This window comes from Sceloporus undulatus, chromosome 6, assembly GCF_019175285.1.
Source record: "Sceloporus undulatus isolate JIND9_A2432 ecotype Alabama chromosome 6, SceUnd_v1.1, whole genome shotgun sequence".
NCBI lineage: Eukaryota > Metazoa > Chordata > Lepidosauria > Squamata > Phrynosomatidae > Sceloporus > Sceloporus undulatus.
The window spans coordinates 108,009,733-108,037,315 of NC_056527.1; the positions used below are offsets into that span (position 1 = coordinate 108,009,733).

Consider the following 27,583-nt stretch of genomic DNA (forward strand, 5'->3'; position numbering starts at 1 on the left):
ACTCTTCTCTGTCTTTCCAATTGCATTCCACTTTACTGAGCATATTGTCTGTCTAAGGAGTCATGTCAACCCATGATATGTCAATGTATGATAGCCTCTTTTTTAGTCATGTTGGCTTCTAGGGAGAGTTAAGGTTTGATTTGCTCTGTTGTTGTGTGTTAACTGCCAACGTACTCTGATTTATGGTAACCTTATGAATGAGGGACCATGAAGTCATCCTGTCATCAACATCCTTGCTCAGGTCTTGCAACTCAGGGCCATGGCTTCCTTGATTATTCATCCGGAATGCGGTCTTCCTCTTTTTCTACTGCCTTCTACATTGCCAAGCATTACATTGATCCTTGGTATCTGATAAGGTTTGATGCCAGGACTCCCCATGGATACCAAAATCCATGGCTGTTCAAGACCCAAAATACAATGACATTGTAAAATGGTGTCCCTACATAAAATTGAAAATCACAGTTTGCTTTTTGAAATGTATATATATTTTAAAATATTTTCAAGCCATGGATGGTGAATCCATGGATAAAGAATCTATGGATATGGAGTGACAACTGTATTATTTTTTTCTAGTGAATCATGTTTTCTCATGATATTGGAAAATGTGACAGTGTCAGTTTGCTCTGGGAACCATTTATTTGGCAGTCCATGGTGTCCACAGAATTTTGCTCCAGCACAATCACTTAAGTTATTGTGGCATAGTGATTTCAACAGTGGATTTGTGGCATAGCGATTTGACTCTGGAGATCAGGTTTCAATTTCCCATCGGCCATGAAACACTAAGTGACCTTGGGCAAGTCACATGTTCTCAGGTTCAGGGGAAGGCAATGACAAACCTCCTCTGAACAAATCTGCCAAAAAAAAAACCCGAACCAGATAGGTTGGCCTTAAAGTTGCCATAATCAGAAATGACTGAAGGTATACAGCATGCAAATGATCTGTTGTTATGTTGCTTTCTTTTAGTTCAACTGCCTTTGACTTTTTTACTTTCCTCAGTAGTTATCCCACCTCTATGAACTTTCTGATAGTAGCATATGTTATCTGCATATCTTAAAAAGTGCTTCTATCATCTTTTTTTTCCTTGATCATATAAATAATATATTCTCCTGTTGACCACATGCATCCCCACTCTTTGGTTAAAATTTATCTCTGATTCTCTAAACTTGTAGAAAAGGTCTCTTGTTCCACCTTTTTGTTGTCATTGTTTCTTTGCATTGATTGTTATTATAGTTCCTCTTGCCCCAATGCACAAGTCACCCAATAGCTGCATTCAAATTCTGACTGTATTCTGCATCCTTTATTTTGCCTTTCACCGGCTTAACCATTTAAAGAGTTCTTTCTGTCATTCATTAAGGCTCTTCATTTTGGATGCAGATACGACTTCGTATTCTTCCCTGACAATGTCCCTTGTTTTGGTCCAGAGCCTATTGGCTCTTGGAACATTAGGCCTTAATAGTACAACCCTAGTTTTTACATAGTCTTTACATCTACAGTGATGTTCTTCAGGCTGTAGTTGGCACAATGGTCAGTTTGGTGTTCTTTTTTTAAATTTACTCCAATTTTTTATATAGCACTTCATGATCTGTGCCACAACTGCTCTGGGTTTCCCTCCTCCTTATACAACAGTTGGTATACCCTGGTGATAAGAGATGCTGGTTGAAACGCTGAATACTTGACACATCATGCACAATAAAATTTACAGGTGTAGCAACTGGTACGGTCAACATTTCTCATTCTTGTTTACATTTCTAACCTTAAGACCATTGAGATAACACTGGAAGCAGAGGAATTCCTGGTGAACTACCCAAGGCAGAGTTGAAAGATTACTAATCAAGAATGGGATTTCAGTACCTCACCTAGTTTCTAGCTCTTCGTCATAAAAGTAGAAGAAGAACAGTATACAAGCGGATCCTGCAACACATTTGAGACTAATTGTGTAGAAGAAGTTGTATCATAAGCTTTTGTAGACTTGTTTACTTTATCAGATGCAGCAGGAGGAAGTAAGTTACACACACACACAACACAACACACACAAGTAACACATGCAAGTTGTGATTATGCACAAATAAACAGGAAGGGCAAGATGAAAACAAGATAAAAAAATAAATAGTGCTGGCTCGTGCAATCTTTGTTATTTTTATTGTGACCACACTGCCTTAAAGGTTGATGGGAGGTATCCAATTTAATACTGTACATGTTCAATGTGATGCTGTGTCCTTCCCATAGATGGTACAACACTTGTCAAGCACCACAGTACTAATCTATTCTGTTGAAAATAGCGACTCAAGTATATGATAATATAACCTCTTGATTATACTAAGCAGACCAATTAGAAGTACATTTAAAATTGTTGCATTATGAGATTACAGAAAACCAGGTATCCTCATGACGCAAATGTGGCTATAACTCCCTAGACCCCCATCTCCACTTCCAGGATTTGGCAGCCCTTGCAGCTGTCCTGCCCAGCTGTGAAAACATCTGGATGATAAATGACCATGGCACCCACCACCCCCCCTACTGTAAAACCAAGGATCCCATAGGTCAGGATCAATCAGGAAACTTGGAGTCAGAGTGTTATTAGGCAATTAGGAAGATTCAAGTAGTGGGCACAGAAAGGGACTCAGCCAACACTCTAATGAAGTTTGAGATGGAGTTGAGGAGCCTGACATGGGGGGGGGGGATAGGTGGGCTAGGGCTGGCATATCATATAGTTGAGGAGCAGTCGAGATAGAATGTATCAGACATGGAAGACAATTTCTTGTATGAGGGCACTCAGGTTAGGATGAAATAAAAACAAAGGAGGAAGTTGGATAAATAGAGGGACACTGCTAGAAATAGCTAGAAGGTGAGTAAAGATGGGACATCCTGGGGCTAGAATGTATGTCCCTGCTACTTCTCTCCTCCAACTCCCCTGCCTTCAGCCCCAAATCCCTCCCCTCTAGAGGTTGTGAATGTGCCATTTGGGGTCTCACTTCAAAGAGCTTTGGCAGAATCATAAATACAGCCCCAGTCAGGGGCTCCTCAGGAAGAGAAGGAGCTGGAGGTGGACGCATCCTAGACTTGCTCATGAGACAGAACCAAGGAAACCTAGCTCCCAGCCCTCAACCAGCAGGCTTCCCTTTCCTTCTTCCTATTCCAAAAAAACCATATTCCATTCCTTCCCGGGCCATACGTCCTGCCACCATTTTTCTAACCCTCAAACTGCCTCCTACTGACGAAGGCACGGGCCTTGGCTTCCTGTTTTAGCTGGCTTTCTTCACCTGTTCTAATCCACTAGACCCCAGCCCCTCCAAAAGAATCCAAGAGTTCTGGCTCCCAGGCTCCTCAACATCCATGTACCATCCTCAGAGATGTTCTCACAGTATGGGGGCTCTTACCCTCTGCGGCCACCCCCACCTCCTGGAACTGGGTACCCCCAGATCAGGCCCCCAGTATGAAGCCTTCAGATACCCAGGTGAAATTGGGAATGGTGGTGGGGGAGAGCGGGGGGGGGGGGATTGAAGAACTGAAACAAGAGAGAAGGGTGAGTGAATGCACCAAAATGTTGGATGTTTTATTTTCAGCATTCACTGGGCAAAGTATATTCTATAACCATTAAGCTCTGTGGCTGACCTTGAAGTAGGCATCATTTCTCTAACTTATTTCACAAGTTTGTTGTGAAGTAAAAGAGTGTGGGAAATACAGTATATGTCTTCTTCCCTTTGCAAGAAGTGTCAGATACAAATTTGTTATATACACATTAAAGTAAACAAGAAGATGAGGTCTAAAATTTCTACTATTGAAAGCAGAAGGTTCAGAACTATAACTCCTGAGATTTTCTAGAATAGGAATGGTTATATTGATGTGTACAAGAGGGATGGAAGATGATCAAAATCCCTTTACAGATGGAATATCATGCAAGACTTCTAAGCATTTGGAAGTGGAGGAGGATAGGAATGGTGTCTGCTTGATTAAAGTAAGGGGTGGATTACAAATTCCAGTTCTAGGATTGTTAGGAAGCTAGGAAGAGAGGCTAGGACTGGGAACTAGACTGCTGAATTCTCAGAGGGTTGGAGGATGAGCTGAAGGAAGCCAAGGATCACTTGCATTTGGAGAAAATGAAATGCACATTTGAAAAGTAAGAGAAAGTTCACAGGGGGCTAAATCAGAGCATACGAAAGGATGGATGTGAATACAGGGGTACCCAGAGGAGAGAAAGCAGTTGCTGTTTCTACAGGCCTGTGGGAGGCCAGGAATTGTATAGCAAAAGGGGGGAAAGAATTTAGAATTCACATAAATTCCATTGCTTGCTTCCCTCAACCACCCCTACCCCCACCAGTTGGATTTTTACACCCAAGACCAACTGGTCAGGCGAATAGGATAGAGAAGAGAAAACGGCAGAAAACAGCAGGAGGGTGACAAATTCCTAGACGATGCTCCTCGTGTTGTCTGTGGCCCTCTCCTTCCCCCACCCCTTAAGCTCAGTCAATAATTCTCAATGCCACTCACTCATTTCTCTGATTTATTCTCTTGCCCTTAGACCTTGATGCTACCCCCAAGCTGGATAGTTTCTTCCCTGCCCTGGACCTCCAGGCCGCCTTCTGCCACCAGGTCCACGCCCATCCTTAGGGTCAGGCCAGGCTCCCATCTGTTCCCTCCTCCCACCAACACCACGTCTACCCCCTGGAATACGGATGAACCTGGAGAATGGTGAGCTTGGAAACGTTTCAGTGGCATTGGCACAGAGATGATCATCACCAAGGCAGGCAGGTGAGAACCAAATGGGAATAAGGAGAAAATAACTTACCTTAGCTAGACTCTGGAACCCTTCCCTAGCCATGCATCACTTCCAGAATATTTGAAGCCAGTGTTTTTGAATTTATGTGAAAGCATTTTTCTCCCCAAAATAAAGAGACAGCATCCACTCTTTCATTTGAGAAGGTGAGGCACTGCCTATACAAGAACAAACTCCCTCGGAGTGTAGTGGAGTCTCCATCCTTAGAGGTCTTTAAACAGAGCTGGATGGCCATCTGTTGGGGATCTTTGATTTAGATTTCTTGAATGGCAGGGGGTTGGACTGGATGACCCTTCGGTCTCTTCCAACTCTATGATTCTAAAATGAGGGTAGAGGCCCTTAAAAACATCTCTCCAGAAGATGGGGAATCCTAGTATGACTACTCGAAGTACTGTATGAATGCAATGAGGTTTGTTGTTTAGATGTGATCAGACAAATTCAGACAGACTGAACCTATCTGCCACTATATCCATGATAGACAGAGAATGAGAGGCTTGTTGATTCCATAATATGCTTGTAAGCTTCATAGAACACACAGCTAGGCCACTGTAGAAAACAGGTTGCTGGACTCTCTAGTCCTTTGACCCCCAGATGTTGCTGGAGTACAACCATTAATATCACTGACAACTGACTACGCTGTTTGGAGATGATGGGAGTTTGTCAGCCAACGTTAATTCAATTTAGGTGTTTTGCCTTCTTGGAAAATACTTTCCATGGACTACCACCATGTGCTATAAAGGGGATTCTAACATTCTTCCATTGCCTCAAGGAATCCAGAGTAAGTAGTTTAAGCAAATGAGATGTGTATTGCAAAGAGCCAAATGTTTTTTTGTCCTGGACAGCACAGTGAGGATGTAATTCACTCATTCTGCTGTTTTATTTCTAAAATTTTTAGCTCAAATATGGGCCAGAGAAAAGTTACTTCTGGACCCAAAGAGACAGTCTTGTTGAGAAGAAAGCATTTAATAAAATAAGCCTGTTACAGACAGCCAAATAAGCGCTTGAGTCACAGTGGAGGTATGGTGTTTCAATGATGCATGCGTCTTAGGACTGGAGGCTGGAGCGTGGCTTTGGTGCGACTTCTGGACTCTTAGGACGCATGCATCATTGAAACACCATACCTCCACTGTGACTCAAAGCAGCTTTATTTTGGCTGTCTGTAACAGGCCAAGTGACATGCTAAGGAAATTCATAGCAAATGTCTGGAACCCTGCTCAGTTAAGGATGGCTTCAAGGTGTCATTAGATTAATTAAAAGTCTTTGCAAGCTCTTTATTCCCTATGTTATGTTTCATAGACCAGTTCCCCACATAAGAAGAATTTTCTAGCCCATGTTTTTAATGCTTTAACTTCTCAGGCGGATGTTTCCACAGTTGAAAGTTTCAGTAACAGGACTGGATCCTGAGGCAAAGTACCTGCTGCTAGTGGATGTAGTCCCAGTAGGTGGCTCCCGTTACAAGTGGCAAGGCAAACGGTGGAAGGCCAGTGGCAAGGCTGAATTACCTCCTCCAGACCGAGTCTACATCCACCCTGACTCACCTGCATCAGGTGCCCACTGGATGCGTCAGCCTGTGTCCTTCCACCGGCTCAAGCTCACCAACAACACACTGGATCCCCATGGACATGTATGACTGGTGGGACAGGGAAAGGGTATTTTGTGAAAGCCAAATGACAGTAAATTGAAAGAAATATGACTATAGAAAGGCTCTAAGATCAATATAGATATTTGTAAGAGGATACAGACAGATATATGAGAAGATTCTTTAGTCTGACAATTTTGTGAGGGACTATGGGGATGGATATAGGGTGCATTATAGAGTGGAGCCCTATGTAGTGTTTTATATTCTCTCTTTAAAATAAAATAAAAATCATTCATGGCTACATTAGAAACAAACAAACTGCATTCCATAATATAGGTAGATTGCATAAACTAAGTAGATTTATGCTTACTGTTTTATTATGCATAGTTTGTTTTGGCTTAAATCCAACCAGAACAGACCCACTTTATCAATGCTATCTACACAAGCATTGATTTATCATTGAGCAATGTGTGTACTCTAGTTGAGATTAGCGAATAGATGTAGGCCTTTACTTCCATCAGGCAAGGCAAGAAAGCTGTGATGCACACTTAATCCCAGTATCTAGATTACTAGAAATCTACTCAGCACATTTCAGCAACTGGTGTACAGTAGTTCACCTTTGTAGCCATAAGGACTAAAGCCTTGCTTGTCCTTTTAATGTATAAGGATATAAGCCAAGATTATCATGGCAGCAGATCCTGTAACTAACATCAAAATCTGCACCTCATGCAGAAATATAGAATATAGAATACATCACCCTAACCCTAAGATGGATAAAGATGAGATATGGCAGGAATAAGGTTGCCAGAGTGAAAACTGAAAACTGCTCCTGTACCTTTCATGACTATTTAGAAAAAGAAATTTCAGCAGGTGTTGCTTCTTACCTGGTTGCATGAAAAGCAATACCTGCTGAAATTCCGCCTTCCACTCAACCTTTAAAGATACAGGAGCACTCTCCAGTTTTCAGTCTAGAAACCTTAGGCAGGAAGAATTGCATGTACAGATAAACAGATACCAAAGGTATAACTCACTTCTGCTTCTCACATCTCTTTTCAGCTAATTGTTCACTCCATGCACCGATATCAGCCACGGGTCCATGTGGTTGGAGCTGGAGGGCGTCGTGGAGCAGGCGGCGGTTGTGCTTCCTTCACCTTTCCTGAGACCCAGTTTCTGACTGTCACAGCCTACCAAAATCCACAGGTGAGAGCAAAACCATCATTATAAGATTTCCTTTGAAAAAGCCCATTCTCATAGGTGGTGCTAGTGGGCACGGGGAAAGAATGATGAGGAAAAGCACCTTCCTGAGCAACAGCTTTCCCCCTCCCCATCTCATGCTCCAAACTGATCTGCTCCTGTGGGTTGATTAAAAGGCATTTTTTACATACACCTAAGAAAACTGGATATTTCAAGCTGCAATTCCAAGTCTGCTTTTTGGTGAGATTTATTTTCAAGAATCCATAGTGCTGCCTTCAGATTTTGGGCTCTTTCTGATTGGTTTAAAGAAGCATAGATTCTCAGAACAGTAGAATTCAAATATATAGCTGTATTAGTCTGTAGAAACAGTATGCAGAAAGATCTTATTGCACCTTTGAAACAAAATGAAAGAAAGAAGCAGCATGAGCTTTTGCAGACTTCAGTCTATTTCCTCAGATATATCTGAGGAAGTAGACTGAAGTCTATGAAAGCTCATGCTGGCAACTTCTTTATTTCAGTTAGTCTCAAAGGTGCTATAAGGGCTCTCTATATAGGTTCTCAGAATATAACTTGTGTATTATTTTTGCCTTCACCTCCACGTCCAGCCGTTCCATTCTTTCCATGGGCTGTTGGTGCCTATTTCTTTAATCTGCACTAATGCTCTTTAGGTTTTACTTTTGTTTTAAACAGAGACATGGTTTGCTGACATGGTCCTATGGTTTAAAGGGCAATGTTCTTCTTTCTAAAGAAAAAAAGTAATTTAAGAGGTACAGAGTTCTAGTGCACTGATGCACTGTAGTACTATATTAACTCAATTAGAAGAAGAAGAGAACTTATTGTGTCAATGTGTCTTGGAATTAAAAAGAAGTCCAGTTGAAGGTGGGAATAAAATGTTGTAGCTGGTGCTGGGAACTGACAGAAAATAATCTGGGACAATAGATATGTCATTTGGATATTTAAAATATCCCCACAACTAAAGCAACAAACACCACACCACCCTATCCTATCCAAATTATCTAAGAATTCAGCAGTCCTTGTTCCCATCCTTAGCACCTTTATGTCAGGAACGTAAAGTGTGATCACAATGGCAGGTTAGCAATAATATTAAATTAAGCTAATTACCTTTCAAAAATCTAACATATTGTGGGATGAAGCTCAGCCCCGCCTCAGAAATCCAACTTGTCCCTTTTGTGTCATGTATGTGTGCATGTGTGTATGCTCACACGCATGTGTGAAGGAAGTTCTGATGCTGCTATCCACTCACTTTTCTTCTTACTCTGACTAGCACCAGAGAGAACTGCTGCTTTCCTCTCACTTTTCTGGAGACACCATGGAATATGCACCAATTCTGAATTGCCAATATATTCCAGAACAAATACCACAATTTTTACTAAAAAAAAGAGCCCTTGCCCATAATGGGTCAGAGTCCCACAGTTGTATCTTCTGCCTGAACACTTATACCCCAGTTCTTATGCAACCTATCACTCCCATGTCTAGGACTGGATCATCAAAATGAAATGTCATTTCATTTTATAGCATTAGTTGTTTGTTGTTGCTCTGTGCCTTCAAGTCATTTCTGACTTATAGTGACCCCAAGGCGAACCCCATCATGGGGGTTTCTTGGCAAGATTTGTTCAGAGGAGGTTTACCATTGCTTTCTTCTGAGGCTGAGAGAGTGTGATTTGCCTAAGGTCACCCAGTGGTTTCATAGCCAAATGGGCAATCAAACCCTGGTCTTCAGAATCACAGCCCAGCATTCAAGCCACTATGCCACACTGGCTCTTTTTTATAGCATTTACAATACAGAAATCAAAACACAGCCTAAAAAACACCATCTAAACATTAAAATATCATAGCTTCTCTCGGTATTCCTTCACGTCCTCATTACCTCATTTTTTGCTTTTTCCTGGCCATGTCTCTTTTATATCCTCATATTCAGTGGCCTCTTCCAAGAGTAAAACATCATGATGCCCTTGAACTTTAATTCCTGTCATGTCAGGGAGTCTCTTTCCACCTTCCTCTACATCTGTAGAATTATGCAAATAAAATTTAGTTTACCTTTGTGAGGACTAGTAGCATTGTCCTTTCCTAGGAATGTGCCACTTCTTATTTGTCAATTAAACCAACTCCATGTTAGGCATCTCTTTGTACCACATTCTAGCAATTTTTCACTTGCCGTCACATCCAACTGAACAGTGAAAATCCATATATGCTTTATATATTTTCCCCATTACAATTATTTCCTTCCTCAGTGATACTCTTACACTTCTAAATTACCTCAGGCCTTCTCCTCTGGTCATAACCCTTAAATATTCTTTCACCTCAGGTTTAATGATATCCTTCACGCTTCACCTCCATATGATCCTGTAGCATGCATGTATATTATATACCTATAAATATCCTATTCTTCATATTTTTCTTTACCATGTGTCTTTCAACTTTTTAAATATCCCTGCATGTTCCTCACCCAAATATCCTTACTCTGTTCAGTCACAAGCTGTACTTGGATCATGCAAGCCTTTTCTGTTCCATTTCTTACTCCATCCCTTCACACATTTCTGTCCTCAAATGTGTTTCTGTGCTATTTAACCATGGCAACACAAGCCTTTGTGTCCTTACCAGCCACAACAATTACAATTTAACAAAACAATTAATCTGTTCTCACATAGACTCACATTGGCTCTTTAGCTATTTAGCCACCCATATCCTTCTTCCCTTTATATAACCCTTCAAGCATTTACTTATACAGTTGTCTCTTCATATCCACAGATTCTGTAACCACGGATTCAACCATCCATGGCTTGAATATAAATAAATAAATAAATAAATAAATAAATAAATAAATATATACACACACACACACACATAGTTTAAATACTAAAAAGCAAACCTTGATTTTGCCATTTTATATAAGGGGCACCATTTTACTATGCCATTGCATATAATGCGACTTGAGCATCCACTGATTTTGGGAGGTCCTAGAACCAAACTCTAGCAGATGCCAAAGTCCCACCGTACCATTTCAACCCATCATGTCTTTTAAACTAGGAAGGGCATTAAGATTACTTTGCTGTCCTTTGGATATGTACAACCCCGCTCAATTTAGCTGTTTTGCCAAGGCATAATTAGTGGCAAGCATTGCTCAGGTTTAATGCAAGGACAAATCCCCAAGAGTTGATGCAACATTACTACAACAAGCCAACCCTTATAATTAAGTCCTTTCGTCAGCGGCTTAGTCTGGTGCACCAGTTACTTCTGCGATTAGGAAAAAATGCATTGTGTAATTTGTTTTTTTTTCGATCCAGACGTAGCCGCAGCAAACCCACATCAGATTGTTCATTTGTATACATACACACACAAGATCTTCTATCTTGGTTCCAACCAGTATCAGCGAGGGTTGAAAGAAAGGTGCTCAAGAATAGAGAATTTAAGAACTCCTCCCTGTACTCTAAGGAAAAATTGTTTTTTCATAGGCACCAAGACTATTCCACTCCTTTGGGGCTACATAAGTTAATGTTGCTAGGTGACAGGGCAGGGAAGAAGAGATAAATAATACAGGCTAGAAGGCAAAAATATAGTATGAGCATATTTCTTGTCATGGCAATACAGGCATTGTCAAAATGTTCAGGGCAGGGCAGGCTTTCAAGGTTCAAAAACACACTGCAGAAATAATACAGTTTGAGACCGCTTTAACTGCCCTGGTTCAGTGCTAGGGAATATTGTTGTTTTTTATATGCCTTTGAGTTGATTCCAACTTAAAGCAACTGTATCATAATGTAGAATTCAGAGACATAGACATGTTAGTCTTGAATATCAGTATGCAAATAGATCTTTAGCATCTTTGAGACTAACTGAGAAATTTATCACACGGGGGACAATTGGAAGTATAAACAGTGATTAACCCATGATAATATCGCAGTTGGTTTTCACACAATGTCATGTTCGAAGTGCTATTATGCTGTGAATAACCTGTGATAATCCTGCAATTGCGCTAATGGTTTTCAGACGACAACAAGATGAAACGTGATTAAAGTGCCATTATCCCGTGAATAACCAGGCAAGAAACAATAGCAAATCATTCACAGTATTTCCCTGTGAATGACTATGCTGTTTATAGCCTCGTTATTCCCTGATTATTCATGAGATAATGGTTCTTGTGGTAATCTCATTTTAATTGCATTTTAATGTCAATTGCATGGTTTGCAAGAGTTAATTACTGTTTAAATTCCTAATTTCCACCTGTGTGATGAACACCTGAGTGACAGAAGTTGTAGCATAACCTTTTATAGACTTGGTCTATTTACTCAGATGCTATGCCCAGGAAAGAACACCAGTTCATTTCATGCACCTGAGGAAGTAAACCAGGGCCCGTTACAGACGGGCACCCTAGGACAGACTCAGTCCATGCTAGGGTTAGAAAGGGGCGTCTCTTCCAGAAGCCCCTAATCCTAGCACGGACTGAGTCCATACGAAATGGTGACGGCCGTTCCACACGGCCACCATCTTGACGTAGTGGACGCACTGCGTCTGCACATCGCGCCGCAGAAATGACGCCGCGAGTGTGCACTTCGGCACTTGCGGCATCTCTTCCAGGTTGCAGGAAGGAGCGTGATTTTCACGCTCCTTCTTTGCAGCGTCCAGGAACCACACCGTTTGGCTGCTGCGGTTCCCGGACGCAGCAACTGGCAGCGGCACGAGACTGCCCCTTCTGGGCGGTCTGTAACGCGCCCAAGTGTACAAAAGGTTATGCTACAATTTCTTTTGCACAGTTAGTCTCAAAGGTGCTACAACATCCCTTTGTATAATTTTTTGGGGGGGCAAATTTATTCAAAACAGATTTGCCACTGCAATACAGCTATATGTATTTTGGACCTGAATACACCCCCCCCCAAAAAAATTAAGATTCCACAAACTTAATAAGTTGTATGTAAATATGTTTGCAATATTCTATTTCTGACCATTTTTAGTACAGAAACTGGGAAGATAGATATTCAGGCAATTGAATAAATGCCTGTTTGTGCACACTTGAAAGACAAAACTCATAAAACTACAGTAATTCCATCTGTGCAATTTTTAATTTTAATTTTTATTAGCATTTTATTACAAGCTACTTTAAAAACATAGAACAATACAACTTGTCCAATTAATATGTATACTGTATCTGCATTAATATCAGACATTTTTGCTCATGCACTAAAAATAACTTCCTAATGTTTGTAATTTCCCAGATGTCTTTTGTTCTAATTTGGCTATCTGTGGAGCGTTACAGACCGCCGTTTTGTGGCGGTCTGCCGGCGCTGCTGTTTGCTCCACGACGGAGCCGCAGCAGCCAAACCGCGCGACTCCCTCGCTGAGCAAAAAAGAAGCTCCAAAATGGAGCTTCTTCCTGCGGCGCGGTTATGACGCTGTGAGGTGCCAATGGCGCACTCACGACGTCATAAGCGCCGCGCGACGTGCGGATGCACAGCGTCCGCTACGTCAATATGGCGGCAGCCGTGTGGAATGGCCACCACCATATTATACGTATTGACTACGTACTAGGGTTGGGGGGTGCGGAAGCACCGCCCCTTCCTAACCCTAATACGTAGTCAATACGTATTTTATGGCGGTTTGTAACCCGCCTACGTACCTCATTTATCTCATTATAGAATAATTCCTACATAGGACCTTTCCTGCATTGTTTCTCAAATGTTTTCATGTCTATACAGTTAAATACTTTTTCTCAATTAAACAAAAGAAACCATCTCTATCCATATTTGGCTTTTTCTTAAATTTTGCTTACTCTTATATTTCTTTGCTAGATTTTATATTTTGCTATCTGTGCATTTTAACCCCTAACACTTTCCTCTTCCTCATTCAGATCACCCAAATGAAGATAGAGAGCAATCCTTTTGCAAAAGGATTTCGGGAGAATGGCATGAACAGCAAAAGGTAGGAAGAGGTCAATACCACAAGGGAACTTATTGTAGTTTCCACCTTGGCTGGTATCAAACTGTCTCTTTCCAGTATTGGCTAGTCGGAACAATAGTAAGTTACAAGGGGGTGGCAAAGCATAAACAGATGAGGTTAAACTCACTAGAAAAATAAAGCTTAGAGAAACATGTGAAACTAATGAGCAGACTGAGCTTCCACAGTTGTTTACCAACTCTCAACATAGTCCTTATTACAAAATACAGGGAACGTGAGGCACGAATCAAGAGGAAGATGAAAGCAAATGAATGCGAGGCCAACGTGGGAGAAAACGGTAAAAGCACATACCTTTTATTTTGTAATTTAACCTCTCATTCCGTCTGTTCTCCTTCATTCATCCAAAAGAAATGAAATTCCTCTGCAAACATAATTGAACATACTGAAGATTACTTATTGGAACTCTCAACATTACTATTTCTGGGTATCTACTCACAGCTTTATGGAATTCTCTCTTTCATTTTAAAGTCATCCGAAACATACGAACAACGCTCTTGTTTCCTTCGACTTCTTTACCACTATTGTGCCTTCTACATATATTCCCATTAGTCTTTCCCAAGTCCTACAACACCATTTCATAATATTTCAGAGGCTATGTTTGCTTCATTCTAGTCACATTCCACTGTACCCTCATCATATAACGCTACTAAAGGGCTGTTACCCTGGGAAAGGTCACAATTGCATATACTGAAATCTCCTTTTATTTCAAACAACATACCGGAGAAGCCGTTAGTGTGGATTTTTTAAAAGCTGTGTACTCTACCAGAGGGTCATTCCCATATGCCCCACATTTTTCATACCAATTGCTGGACTCATAAACATCCCACATGTAGTTGTTTTGTTCCCCTTTCCAGTTCTGACATTCTGTCTTCTCTCCTTTCCCACCTAGAAAGCAAGAAAGGCCCTTGTGATTCCACTCTGACAGAGGAGACGTCTCTGGACTCACAGCCCCCGCCTGGGCTTTCACAACCCTCCTGCTCCTTCTACCCCCCTGCAGGGACCAATCCCAGTGGCGCTGAGGCTTATGTGCAACATCCAGCTGCATTCCATGGTTTACGAGGGGCATCATCACCCTACAGCAGGTGAGCACAGAATTAACTAGCTGCTTCCCCCCCCCTCCCCATACACACAAATTCCCAGTCAATCAGTAGGCCAGCCAATATACCTATTGGTAACCTTCTACTGTACCTTCATAAAATGGACTTGCACAGAGCCCTTGGTATCCACTGGGGTTTGGTTCAGAACCTCACATGGATGTCAAAATCAATGGATGCTCAGTTCCCATTAAATATAATGGTGCAATAAAATGGTGTCCCATTCATAAACTGGTAAAATCAAAGCTTGCTTGTTGGGATTTATATATTTGTTGAACATTTCCAAGCCATGGATGGTTGAATCCTTGGATAAGGAGTCTGTGAACACGGAGAGTTGACTGTAGTATCCCTTCTGGACTGAGATGGTGTTTCTTTTGATGGCTAAAGAAACCAGTCCTAGGGTGAAAACAGGTATCATATTCTCACTGCGTTTCATACAAATTTATATTTTTATCATCAAGCCAGATTCTGAAGGTATCAGTTCTCCAGGTTTTCAAGAACAAAAGTCACACACAAACAGATGCTAAAAGATTCTTTATTTGCAGATTTGCTTGAATTTCTTGTCACACCTAATGTATTAAAAGTAAGAAAATGTTTGCCAGAAGAAACTAAAACAACTCAGAAAGTATAATTCAGACAATGGTTGCTTAAACCTTCTCTTTGTACTGTTATACATAATAAAAATGGTATTATCCGCAGTAATAACTTTCAGTTATTCAGTTCAGTTAAATAACTTCCATTTAAAAACACTTGCCCACTTTCCAAATTATATTTTGTGGGGGTTTTCTATCTGGCAACAGTTATAGTATAATTTAATATTAGGTATGACAAGGAATCTGGAACACATCTGCAATTAAGTTTTAGTATCTTTTGAAATTAACTTTGTGTAGTCTGTAGGTTGCCAGCTGCCCTTCTGGAATACAGTGTGTTACTGGCTAACACAGGCAATGTTACCAGATCTTTTCTTCCTCTCCCATTTTAAAATAAATTTTAAAATGCATCTGCCCACCTTGGGTGCAAAGCAAGGTGTCAAGAGGGCTAACGAATCCAGCATTTAGCATACTGATACATTTAGAGAGCAAATTGAAAACCCAGAGATCCTTCACAGATGAAAAAATCATTGTGATACACACTAAAATGTACACATATACGGCCCTAGAATAGTGGGAAGTGTCACAAAGAAGTCATCTGTAGTCTTTAGAGATTGTTGTTTGCCTTCTTTCACTCATACTTAGTCCACAAATAAAAGGACAATGCTATTATTTCCAAATTGTATGTGCTAGTCTAGCATCTCAAGACAAATGTTCCAGTTATGCACAAGACAATTTCCACTTCTGTGATACAAGTGCCATCTTTTAAATTACTTTTGCAAGTTCTTCTGCATCATCACACTGGGCAATTCCCAAATTAGTTAACAGCTAGCTATCTTACTCAGTCCATGATCCTTTAACCTGTTTGAACAGCTTGTATCCTATTAATACATCCAGGCCTCCATTTGAATACTGCAAGGATATCTTGATAGATTTACAGCTGTTCCTGCCAAAGCTATTCTGCTCTGAAGTCAGATTAGCCATGTATAGTTTACTCCAACCATGAAATCACACACAAGTGTGTCATTTATTTTCAGTTGAATTAAAAAAAACAAGAATGAATAGATGTATGCAAGATGGGCCATTGTGGTTGGAGAATTATGGGAACTATAGTCTAAGAAGCCTCCCCCACCCAAGCACTGATTTTGCACATGCAGAATCTGTCATGAGGAAACTAGACCAAATATACTGAAAAACTGGGACTGACACGCTGACAGCACAGTTGTGTATACAAACTCAAGAGGGTAGGAATGTCCAGCTATCAATGCAAAATTCTGTTTTGAGTGTCTGATTTACCCTATCTTTTTCCGCAGCCCAAGCCAAGAAATGGCAGCTCCTCCATCTTCTCCCACTGCCAAATCACCTCCTGAGCAATCGGATTTCAGAGCAATGCTCCCAAGTTGGAATGGCTTAGATATTATTCCTTTTCTCGGAGGGACAGAGCCACCAGATGCCTCCTCTTTCCCTCCTTTCAAATTCAGCTTCACACCCTACCCACCACCCCCTCGTGTCTATGGCCCTGCTTCTGGCTATCCTGGCTCACAGCCCCCCATGCTTTAACTCTTCTTCCTTCACAAAAACTTGGAACCCTGTCTTCCAGGTATTGATTGTAATGTTTCATGGTGTTTTCCCCTTTTTTATTATTGTTCATATTGTTCCAGGTAGAGGTAAACTTGTTTGTGTCTTGCTTTATCTTATAATTAAATCTCTGTATCATTCTGTACATTTATTTCTCCTCCTCTATTATAGATGTAAGGAAGTTAGAGCACTAAATTTCTGCTTCAGTTTCTTCCTCTATAAGAGAAAAAAAATACTTCAAAGCTTGGTGAGTTTCAGTTAAACTTTAAAAAGCTTCAGTAATCACTTTTAGGAATGATAAAAACCAGTGGTTTTAAAAAGTTTTTCTAATTGAATTGGATTACGTAAATCAGATTTCAATTTTTTTTCTTAGCAATTATTATACAACTTCTAATTATATGTCATAGTTATGTTAAGCAAAGTTTATAGAGATAGGAGATAACATGATCAGTCCTACTATGCAGAAGGTATACATGAACTGCAAACACACACTTTCTCTCAAACAAGGCCTGGACTCTCTAAATCTCTAAAGAAGTAGAAGTCTTGATATAAACGGAGAAACTGAAAATTCCTCTCAAAACAATCAAAAATTAGTTGTGTACCTCCATTCTAGTGCATCTCTGAATAGTAAGGTTACAGTAAATAATAATACACAAAATGATTAAATAGAATTAAATTCAGTCTTTCAGAAGCAATTTCTATCATGATTTTAAAACAAATTGACCCTGATGATTTTACATTTTACCAAATTAACTCATAGTTGGTGCTTTCCATTATCTTTACAGAACACATTATTTTGTATTAGAAGCACTGATGCTGGTGGTTATGTGTGGTAGCAACCACTTCCCTGAAATAAAAAGTTTAAAGTGTGGCAAGATTATGAGATAATACTGTACTTCAGATGCCAAGTTTCACAGTAAGACACTGATTCCATGACTGAAGGCCAAAGATTTCCTACAGAAGTCTAGAGAAAATAAAACTTTTCTTTTCACTGAATATATGGGAGCGAAGACATCTGCAGGAACCAAGTTGGTTATGAATTCCACAAGAAATTAGAAGAGTGCAGAGGAACATATATGTACATGAGAATAGATATTTCTGTAGCACTCAAAACACTAAGAAACCACATAGCAAGAGAAATATGCAATACAAAATGTATCTGTTTTTTCTGAGTTTTATTAGAATTTTTTATCTAAAATTGTAAATAGGAAAAAACCAAAATAAAACAAAATAAAATTAGAGCAAGAGACATATCAGAGTTGAGAGGGAAAAGCCCCTCCTAGACATAGGGAAAGTGGCAGGAAGTCCCCCCTCCCCTTTCAATTGTAAAATATCTGGATTGAATATTCCTTTCTTAAGGACAGACAGAAGAGAGGAGGGACATTTGAACCTGGGGTTGGATGGGATTTGGATACACCATCCCCACAGGGGGGCTAGATATCAATAGGAGAAAACATAGAGAATGTATCTTATTGGTCAAATTGATTTGTGTGATATGGTCCCAGTCTCCCCAATTCAGAGAAGGGGGCAGGAAGGAGGAAAACCAGTATACAGATCTCCCAATAAAATATTTAATAAATTCTCCAGAATTGAATGAATTCTATAGAACATTTGGAACATCCAATAATCTGAAGGACTACCAGTTTTTGAAAGATCAGGACTTTCTAGTACTGTACTGTAAACTGGGAAACAGTCAAATATTCTACTGGCAAAAAAAAAAAAAAAAAAAGGAACTTTGAAGAGGAAAGTGGTAATGAGAGGTGGCGGCACACAAAAGAACCACTTCCTAATCTAGATCACTCTACACCATGTATTTTAAATCAAAGTGCCAAGAAACCAGTATGTCAGGTCTTCCAGCAACCAGACACAGCAAGGTTTGAAGCACTTTTTGTTCTCTGCTTAAGAGTTATGGAATGGCACCAAAACCATAGCATTCCGAGGCCAGCTGACCAGAAAAGAATAAACCAAGAGGCACCTCACTGTTACAGAATTAGAGAAATAATCCTAAAATTCGGTGCTCCAAACAGCTTTAGATATGCTTTGGCCACTGGTTCCTCTTTATTTCCAAGTCCAGTTCCATCAGATACATTCTCTACTAATAATTTCCAGTCCTTCTAAAGAGTAGAGAAGCACTGCAGATGAGTGAGAGAGCTGGGCAAGGAAGCTGTCAGCCACTCCTCCACAAAACCCTGAAGATCTACAGATCTACTCCCCATTTCTGGTTTGAATTTTCTTTTTCCACGGAGTGATCTGAGAGCAAGAGTTTTCAGGTTTTTCCAATGACCAAAAGTCCCAAGCAGCATTTTAGGTGGACAATACAAATCCTGAAAAGACCATAATGGGACTGGCATGGATTCAGTAGTGAGGAAAAATATGCCCATTTCAGCCTAAGGGGTCCAGAACTGAGGATTTATTGGGCAATGGGGAGGAGAGAGGGAGGGGAGAAGAGACCTGAACCCCGCCAAAACTTGAAAGAGGGGCTGCCCACCCCAGCCAAGAGAGAAAACAGAAGCCGCACAGGGGGAGATGGGAGAAGCATTCACAGGAAGTAGTCCGCAACAGGTTTCTTAGATGGGATCCCTCGAGTTTCTTGAGGGGCTGCTTCAAAGATGATAAATTCCTTTTGAAGGTGTTCATCCAGCTCCAAGATGGCTGCCACATTCCCACATCTACATGTGAAGCAGAGAAAACAGATAAAAACAAGATGTTACCATTTTTATCACTGCCACATCTCTGGGTAACCAGATCAGCCTAAAAGCTACCTGATCCCCTGTGATTCTTTCTATACTGAAACTAAGTTGAATTAAGAATGTAGCTCAAGGCAGGTAAAACTCATTCACTATTCCTACATCCATCCCTACTGTCTCCTCACCGGTAGCAGTAGTTGGGAGCAGACCACACAGTAAGAACTGTCTCATTGAAGTGCCATTTGTAACCCTCCATGACCAGCTGATGTGCCCTGCAAATCATGTCGATATCATTTGCTGCGTTGAATTGTGCCACCACATCACTGCCGAATAAATAGCCAGCACCTCGAGGGCTCACACCCCAACCTGTAGTGTCTGCAGATACAAAAGAGCAGAATTTATGACAAAAGAAAATCAACTGCCAAGCATGCTCAATGGAAGGTAATGTCTGCACTTCCCAAGCTTGCAAATCAAAGCTCCTCAGCAGTCATCAAGAAGGAATGAATTGTAAAAGTTACACCAACAGGATTCTGTGATAAGTCTAAACATAACTGGAGGATGGAAGAAAGAAGGTGGTGGGAGAAGGGACATAGAACACCTGGTTGCTTTTAGTAGAAGACCCAGAATAGGATTTTTTATTTGTATCAGTGATGAAGCACAGGGCCTATAAATGTCAGATGGTCCTCTGTGCCACAGTAACAAAGGCCCCATCAATGCCCTTACAAGAGAGAGGACTGAAAATCCAAAACATATTTATTAGGTAACTACCACAAAATAATCAGAACTGCATTATATCCTTGTGATCTTTGTCTAGTATTGAACAAACAATTCACACACTAGATTCAAATAGATAAAGATATCTGTGCAACAGCCACTGTTCCTTAAGGCTCAAATTCTGCATTACAATTAAAGACATCACACATGTCCATTATACAGTATTTTAGTCATAACACATACTGTAAGTTTATTATACTTCTCCTGAAAAAAAACAACCTGTAACTGCCTTAACACCACCACACCCTATACCCAGATTTTACACACATATGTATACTGTCCTAAGTCATACCTTCTGGGTCAGACCAGAGAAGATCACACATGGGACCATCATGAGGCACCTCCTGTTTGCGGTCTATCGTTCGGATCTGATCCAGTGTTTGAATGGATGGGGATAAACCACCATGGACACAGAAAATCTGAAACAGAAAAAGCTGCATATGAAAGACAACCAGCACCTCAGACAAGACCACTGTTCCTTCCTTACCCATCACAACACATTGATAATGTTATTTTTTTTAGTAATTTACTTAATTTAATCCCTGAACTAAATTCCATCTTCATAAAGCACTACAGACACACTGGTCAGGCTACATAAGTATTCTCCCACCTGTACTCACCTTGCCATCAATGATAGCAGAGAGGCTGAGGTAGTCAAATATCTCAGTGCAGTAGCGCCACACAGTGACGGAGCCATATTTCCTCAGGCACTCATCATAAAACCCATATACCTGGGTGATTTGTCTGCTCTCGTGGTTGCCACGGATCAGGGTGATTCGGTCAGGGTAGCGGACCTGTAAGGAGAAAAGGATCAAGCAAAGTTTAGCTTTGAGTATGAAATTTTAAAACCAGAGCTTGGAAACCCCTAGGAGTTTCAGTCTAAAAATGCAATTCTCCAAGCTCCAATACAGAATCATAGAGCTGAAAGAGATCACAAGGGCCATCCAGTCCAATCTCCTGCCATGCAAGAATACACAATAAAAGCACTCCCGACAGATGGCCATCCAGCCTGTTTAAAACCTCCAAAGACTCCACCACAATCCAAGGAAGCATATTCCATTGTCGAACAGCTCTTACCATCAGAAAGTTCTTCCTAACATTTAGGCAGAATCTCTTTTCCTGTAGTTTGAATCTACTGCTCCATGTCCTAATCACTGGAGCAGCCAAAACAAAACAAAACACACCTCCATCTTCAATGTGGCACCCTTTCAAATATTTAAACATAGCTATCATGTCACCTTTTAACCTTCTCTTTCCCAGGCTAAACATACCCAGCTCTCAGCCGTTACCCTCCTCTGGACATGTTCCAGCTTGTCAACAGCCTTCTTAAATTGTGGTGCCCAGAACTAGACACAGTATTCCAGGTGAGGTCTGACCAAACAAAATACAGTGGTAGTATTACTTCCTTCAATCAAGACACTATATTTAAATCCCATGACATCTGCAAGAGGCATGCACATATATTGGAAGAGGTAAGAAAGTTAAATTTTAGGTTCTTAATCAGAGGGGTTCCTAACCTTGAGCGCTAGCAGTAGCAAGAATGTTTCAACACTGTAGAAGCCACGGTCAACAAAGTCTCCCATGAAGAGATAGTTGGTCTCAGGCACATCACCTCCCACCTGTAGTAGGAAGACAAAGGACACAAAGTAATCACCTGTGAAAGTTACAGAGGGGCACTATGGAATTGGGTGGTAGTAGTACTCACCCTGAAAAGCTCTTTAAGGTCATAAAACTGGCCATGGATATCCCCACAAACCTGGAAAGAAAAATGCAGCAGAGATGGGAAGAAATAAAAGCATTCACACAACTACTGTTATTTCAGTCCCAAAATACCACTTGACATCCCAAGCGAACTCTGACTTACTGTTACTGGGGAATCTACTCTCTGGACATTGCTTTCTTCCACCAAAATCTCTCTGTTGGGGGAAAAAAAAGATACATTGCACTCAGCTACTTCTCACCTGGAGGTCTGATAGCCAATAAATAAATACTTTTCACACAAAAAAAATGTCCGCAAGAGCTCACCTGGCCTTGGCGCAGAGGGCTTTGACCTCACTCTCCTTAATAAGTTCACAGCGCCGCAGTTGTTCAATCTGACGGTCAAGGTCACTGATTTCAGCCATCTTGCCCCCTATAGAATTTATGTAATTACGTTTTAAAAACATTCTTTAGCTGCCTTTCATAAAAAGATTCCAAGGTAAAAGCCTATACTAAAAGCCTAAACAAATAATAAAGATATACAACTATAATACAAGTAAAAGACACCTCCAAATAATCTCTCCATTAGGCTGAGATAAACCCCAAATGACAGTCTTATATCTTGAATTCAGTATTACCTGATCACTCTGAAGAAACAAAAGGAATATCAAAAGAGGCAAGCCTGATGCTCAATGCCAACATCCCTTTATACAAGGGATGGAGAATGTGTGCCCCTTCAAATTGTACCAGCTTAAAACATTGTATCCCTGGGTTGCTGTTCACTGCCCTTGAGCTGACCACGACTCATATCAACCCTGTGGATAGACATCTCCAACCCTCCCTATCTTCCACTGCTCTGCTTAGGTCCTGCAAAACCTTGCTTGTGACCTCCCTGATTGAGTCTAGCCACCTCACATGTGATCTTACTCCTTTTTTACTAGCCTTTACCTTTCCCAGCATTATTGTCTTTTCCAATGAGTTGTGCCTTCTCATGATGTGGCCAAAGTACAACAGCCTCAATTCCATCATCTTAGCCTCCAGGGAGAATTCAGGCTTGATCTGTTTAAGGATTCATTTGTTTGTCTTTTTGGCCATCCACATTATCCTCAGCACTCTTCTCCAGCACCACAGCTCAAATGAGTTGCTTTTCTTCCCATCTGTGCTCTTTACTGTCCAGCTCTCATATCTCTACACTTGGAACTCCCCTTTACATCTATGTGTGGACATCATGCCCCCGCAACATAGCACATGAGTTAAAATATTTTGTATATTTAGTGTGCGTATTTTTATTCACACATTCATGTATATTAACATTTTATAAGGAAACAGCACTGGTCAGATTGGAACAGTTTTAATTAAGAAAATTCAATATTTAACTCAATACATGTGTAAGTTTTGCACATTAAAAAGTTTAGGAAAAGGAGAAGGGATCAGGGCCTCCAAGTTCCTTGAGCAACTCTTGTGGTCTCCCCAAGGATCTGCCCCAGCATCTGAGAACCACTGAACTAAATGGCAATTCCCCTCACTATCGGCTATATTTTCTAGGAGCAATGGGAACTGCATCCCAGGAACATCTGGAGGGCCTCACATTCCCCATTCCATCCAGGAATCCAGGCCTCAACTCCAGCTTATCTCATTTGCCTAACAACGGCCTGTTACATACTGCCAAAATAAAGCTGCTTTGGGTCTCTTTGAAGGTATGCTGTTTAAAAGATGTATGCATCCTAAGAATCTGGAAGCTGCACTAAAGCTGAACTCCAGTGCTTAGGAATGGAGCGTGGCTTTGGTGCGACCTCAGGACATTAAGGACCCATGCATCATTTAAATAGCATACCTCCAAAGAGACCCGAAACAGCTTTATTTTGGCAGTCTGTAACAGGCCAACGTGTATGAAAAGGGATCTTGTAGCACCTTTGAGACTAACTGAAAGAAAGAAGTTGGCAGCATGAGCTTTTATAAACTTGAGCCTCCGTATACTGATCATCCAGACTAACACAGCTATGTCTTTGAATTCTAGTAACATGATGAAATCTAACAGAAAGAATGAGGAAGAAATAAGGGTGGAGAAAGACAGACAGATAAGGTCAAGCCAAAAATGAGAGAGGTAATGACCAATTCCCTCCCATTACCAAAACAACACCCCAGTCTCCTTCACACACACACACACTCCCCCACTATTCTAACCAGTACCAATTTTAGCATCGAATCCAACCCTCCTTCCTTCTATGAGCGCTACCACCAGTTCCCTCAATGCATCCACCAGATCCCCTTAACCCAGCGTTCCCAGAGAAGCAAATTCCAGACACAAATGGGTTTCGTAGCACCTTTGAGACTAACCGAAAGAAAGAAGCTGGTAACACGAGCTTTCGCAGTGATAGGGTCACCCATGAGTCGGGAATGACTTGAAGGAACACATCACAATGAAGTCATGCTCAAAATGGGAGGACATCCTGGGAATTCCTCTTTCCTTCTTTCCTCAATGAAAGAAAGAAATTGGCAGCATGAGCTTTCAGAGACTTCAGTCTACTTCCTCAGATGCATGTAACACAGTCCAATGCTCAAACTATGTACTAAGCCACGGTGCTCCTCTAAGCCTATTTGGATCTGAACTCAAAACCAGTCTGCCAGTATATCTTGTAGCACTGACTGAAACAAAAGCTGGCAACATGAACTTTCATGGAGTTGAGCCTATTTCTTCAAACAAACATGCATCTGAGGAAGCGGACTCCAGGCTCAAGTCTGTGTGCCTTCAAGTCGTTCCTTACTTACGATGGCCCTAAGGCAACCTAGCATGAGGTTTTCCTGCATCTAATGCACCCGAGGAACATATTATTATTAGTATACACACAAACAAGCTTCTTGATCTAAGAAGGCATAGGACCTTGAATACATAGCAATCCAATGGGGCTTATCTGGTCCTCCCCCCTTAACTCCAAGGTAAAGCTGGACTATCTGGAGAAGGCTAAAAGGCTACCAGCCTCTCACACATTAGAGTTGCATCCACATTGGGGAAATAATCCGGTTTGGCACCACTTTAATTCTTTGTCTGACTCTTTACACTCCAACTCCCAGAATTCCAAAGCCTTGAGCCAGACACAGAGTTAAAGCGGTGCCAAACCGGATTATTTCCCCAGTGTGGATGCAACCCTAACAATCTATACTGGACTACGGCTTTTCGGGCCTCTAGCAAGGCCCACAGCCCCCTCCTCACAATAGCCGCCCATTCCTCTTCCGTTTGGACCCCGATGAGGAGGAGGAGGCCCACCGCTTCTCTTCTCTCTCCCCTCAAGGCTCCTCCATAGACCCCTCGTGTCCCCGCCATTCCTCCTCTGTCTCCATAGCAACCAACCCCCTCAACTCGAGGGGGGCGAAAGAGGCGAGGCGCATGCACACCAAGGCCTCCCCTGGCCGCCTACCTGGGGTCCCTTAGAGAGGCAGAGGCGGCTCCGCAGCTCCCTCCGGCTCCCGGGCCCGGCCCTTCCCCCTCTCCCTCCTTCGCTCGCTCCCTCTCTCTGCTTCCGGCTCTCCGCTCACTAGACGTCACTTCCGCTTTCCTCTTCAACCAAAGGCCCGAGGACCCCCCCCCTCTCTCTCTCTCCTTTGTAAAGGAGGTGACCCTGGACTCGCCGGAAGTGACGTCCCTTCTTTCTTCCCTTTTAACTCCAATTGCGGAAAACAACAACCAAAAAAGCTTTGCTGTAGGGGAACTGTGAGCGAAGGGGGAGTTTAAAGGTGTGGTGGCGGAAGTGACGTAACGAAAAGGACGGAAGTTTTTTCCTGACACAGTGGTCGCCCCCAAACTGTGCCCTTTAAACGATTTTGGACTTCAGCTCCCAGAAGCCTCAGCCACGTTGGGCAATAATGTGGGATTCTGGGAGTTGAAGTCCAAAGTCCCTTAAAGAGCACAGTTTCAGGACTACGGCGCATGTTCCTTGGTTTAAATCAGTGGTTCCCCTCCAAACAGCTCTTTATGGGATTTTGGACTTCAACTCCCAGAATCCCAGACTATTGGCCAACATGGCTGAGGATTCTGGGAGCTGAAGTCCAAAATCTTTTAAAGGGCAGTTTTTGAGGGGGAACCACTGATTTAAATAAACATGTGTTAAGGCAGTGGTCTGATCTTTAAGGGATTTTGGACTTCAGCTCCCAGAGTCCCAGAGTATTGCTCATCATGGCTCAGGATTCTGGGACTCTGGAGTCCAAAATCTCTTAAAGGGCACAGTTTGGGGGGCCACTGAGTTAAATAATACGTAGCTTCTGTCCTAGGTTTTTTCTGTCTCTTGCATCAGCTGGTGGCATAAGCTCCTCTTCCCCCCTCCCAAATAACATTGCTTGGTTGTTTTGGGGTTGTTTTCTGCATCCAAGTGGTTTCTGACTTACAGCAACCCTAAGGCTACCCTATGAAGAAGTTTTCTTGGCAAGATTTGTCTAGAGGAGGTTTGCCATTGCCTTCCCCTGAGGCTGAGAGAGTGTGACTTGGCCAGGGTCACCCAGCGGGTTTCATCATGGCCAAGCTGGAAATTGAACTTTGGCCTCCAGAGTTGTAGTCCAACACTCAAATGCTACCCTGGCTCTCTTATTTATGTATTCATTTACTGCATTTATACATCGCTCTTCAGCCCAAAAGGCTCTCAGAGCAGCTTACAGATAGAGCCCAAACAGACAGACCAAAATAAAGCTGTTTCGGGTCACTTTGGAGATATGTTGTTTAAATGACACACACATCAAGAGGCCAGAAGCTGTGCCAAAGGTGCACTCTAGTCCTTAGGACTGGAGCATGGCTTTTGCATGGCTTCCAGACTCTTAGGACGCATGCATAATTGAAAAAGCATACCTCTAAAGTGACTGAAGCAGCTTTATTTTGGCCTGTCTGTTCAGGCCCATAGTTAATTAGACCTTTTCCTGCCCTCAGGATTACAATCTAAAAAAGACATGACACAAAAGAAGGGAATAGCAGTGAGGAAGGGGAATAAGCCCAGTGGTTCTTCTCTCCCTCTGAGGCCTGGACCAGATGAACTGGAAAGAGGGCTCTTCTTCTTACTTTAGGCCAGGCCTGGTGGAGCTTGCCAGCTTTTCTCTCCCTCTCAGGCTGGATGATGTCAAATGGCAAACCCTCCAACATTTCCCACATGATAATTGGGGACAGGAGGCCAAGCATCATCAAAGCTTGGTCAAGATGGCAAAAGTTATTGATGAGGAAGAAAAGACAAGCTGGGATAGGCTGCTGCAGTTTGCTTTTGCCTGCTCCTACAGACAAAGGCAAGGCTCTGCCACCTCCTCTCCCGCCTGCTGCCTTAATTGAGTGCAAACTACTTCTGCACTTTGAACTCAGGCTGCTGCAATTGAAGTAAACTGAGGATAAGAGAGGAAAGAGAAAATGGGATTTTTTTCGAAGCAGTTGAAAAAATGGAAGGACAGATTATTGCTGAGGACTGGCCCTGCCATTTCAGGGCAGTATGCTATCAAAATTGACCTATAGATTTGGCATCATGTACAGTACTTTGCAGCTGTGTGTGTGGCCAGGAATATAGAATGAAAACATATTGAAAACCTCTAAGAGGAAAAGAAGGAAGGAGGTTGTGGGTATATTATGATGCCATGTGATGTGGGTGGAAGCCCACATAAATGTAGGTTCCAGAGGAAATCAA

The 27,583-nt window shown here is 41.8% G+C and overlaps 2 protein-coding genes and 1 long non-coding RNA gene across 4 annotated transcripts; 1 reads left to right on the top strand and 2 right to left on the bottom strand.

Moving 5' to 3' along the window:
• The first annotated feature begins 4,662 nt into the window (after window positions 1-4,662).
• On the top strand, window positions 4,663-16,921 carry TBX6 (T-box transcription factor 6). The gene is made up of 7 exons (XM_042471689.1): window positions 4,663-4,749; window positions 6,131-6,398; window positions 7,410-7,553; window positions 13,408-13,478; window positions 13,724-13,791; window positions 14,404-14,596; window positions 16,512-16,921. Exons 1-7 carry the CDS (start codon window positions 4,727-4,729, stop codon window positions 16,756-16,758), a joined length of 1,014 nt encoding a protein of 337 aa, XP_042327623.1. The 5' UTR covers window positions 4,663-4,726; the 3' UTR covers window positions 16,759-16,921.
• Window positions 7,411-14,797, bottom strand: LOC121932781. 2 transcript variants are annotated; one of them, XR_006104415.1, is made up of 5 exons: window positions 14,703-14,797; window positions 14,315-14,399; window positions 13,806-13,875; window positions 9,436-9,573; window positions 7,411-7,537 (listed from the first exon to the last, which is right to left on the bottom strand). It is a non-coding gene; the product is annotated as an uncharacterized LOC121932781 (long non-coding RNA). The 2 variants fall into 2 exon arrangements; XR_006104414.1 differs by lacking the exon at window positions 14,703-14,797 and having other exon boundaries at window positions 14,315-14,425.
• Window positions 16,922-17,934: 1,013 nt separating the features above from the next.
• PPP4C (protein phosphatase 4 catalytic subunit) lies at window positions 17,935-25,639 on the bottom strand. Its single transcript, XM_042471698.1, has 9 exons — window positions 25,352-25,639; window positions 22,263-22,368; window positions 22,102-22,153; window positions 21,943-21,993; window positions 21,755-21,856; window positions 20,858-21,031; window positions 20,530-20,656; window positions 19,649-19,838; window positions 17,935-19,445 (listed from the first exon to the last, which is right to left on the bottom strand). The coding sequence occupies exons 2-9, from the start codon at window positions 22,358-22,360 to the stop codon at window positions 19,316-19,318; spliced, it is 924 nt and encodes a 307-aa protein (XP_042327632.1). The 5' UTR covers window positions 22,361-22,368; window positions 25,352-25,639; the 3' UTR covers window positions 17,935-19,315.
• Between the last annotated feature and the right edge of the window lie 1,944 nt (window positions 25,640-27,583).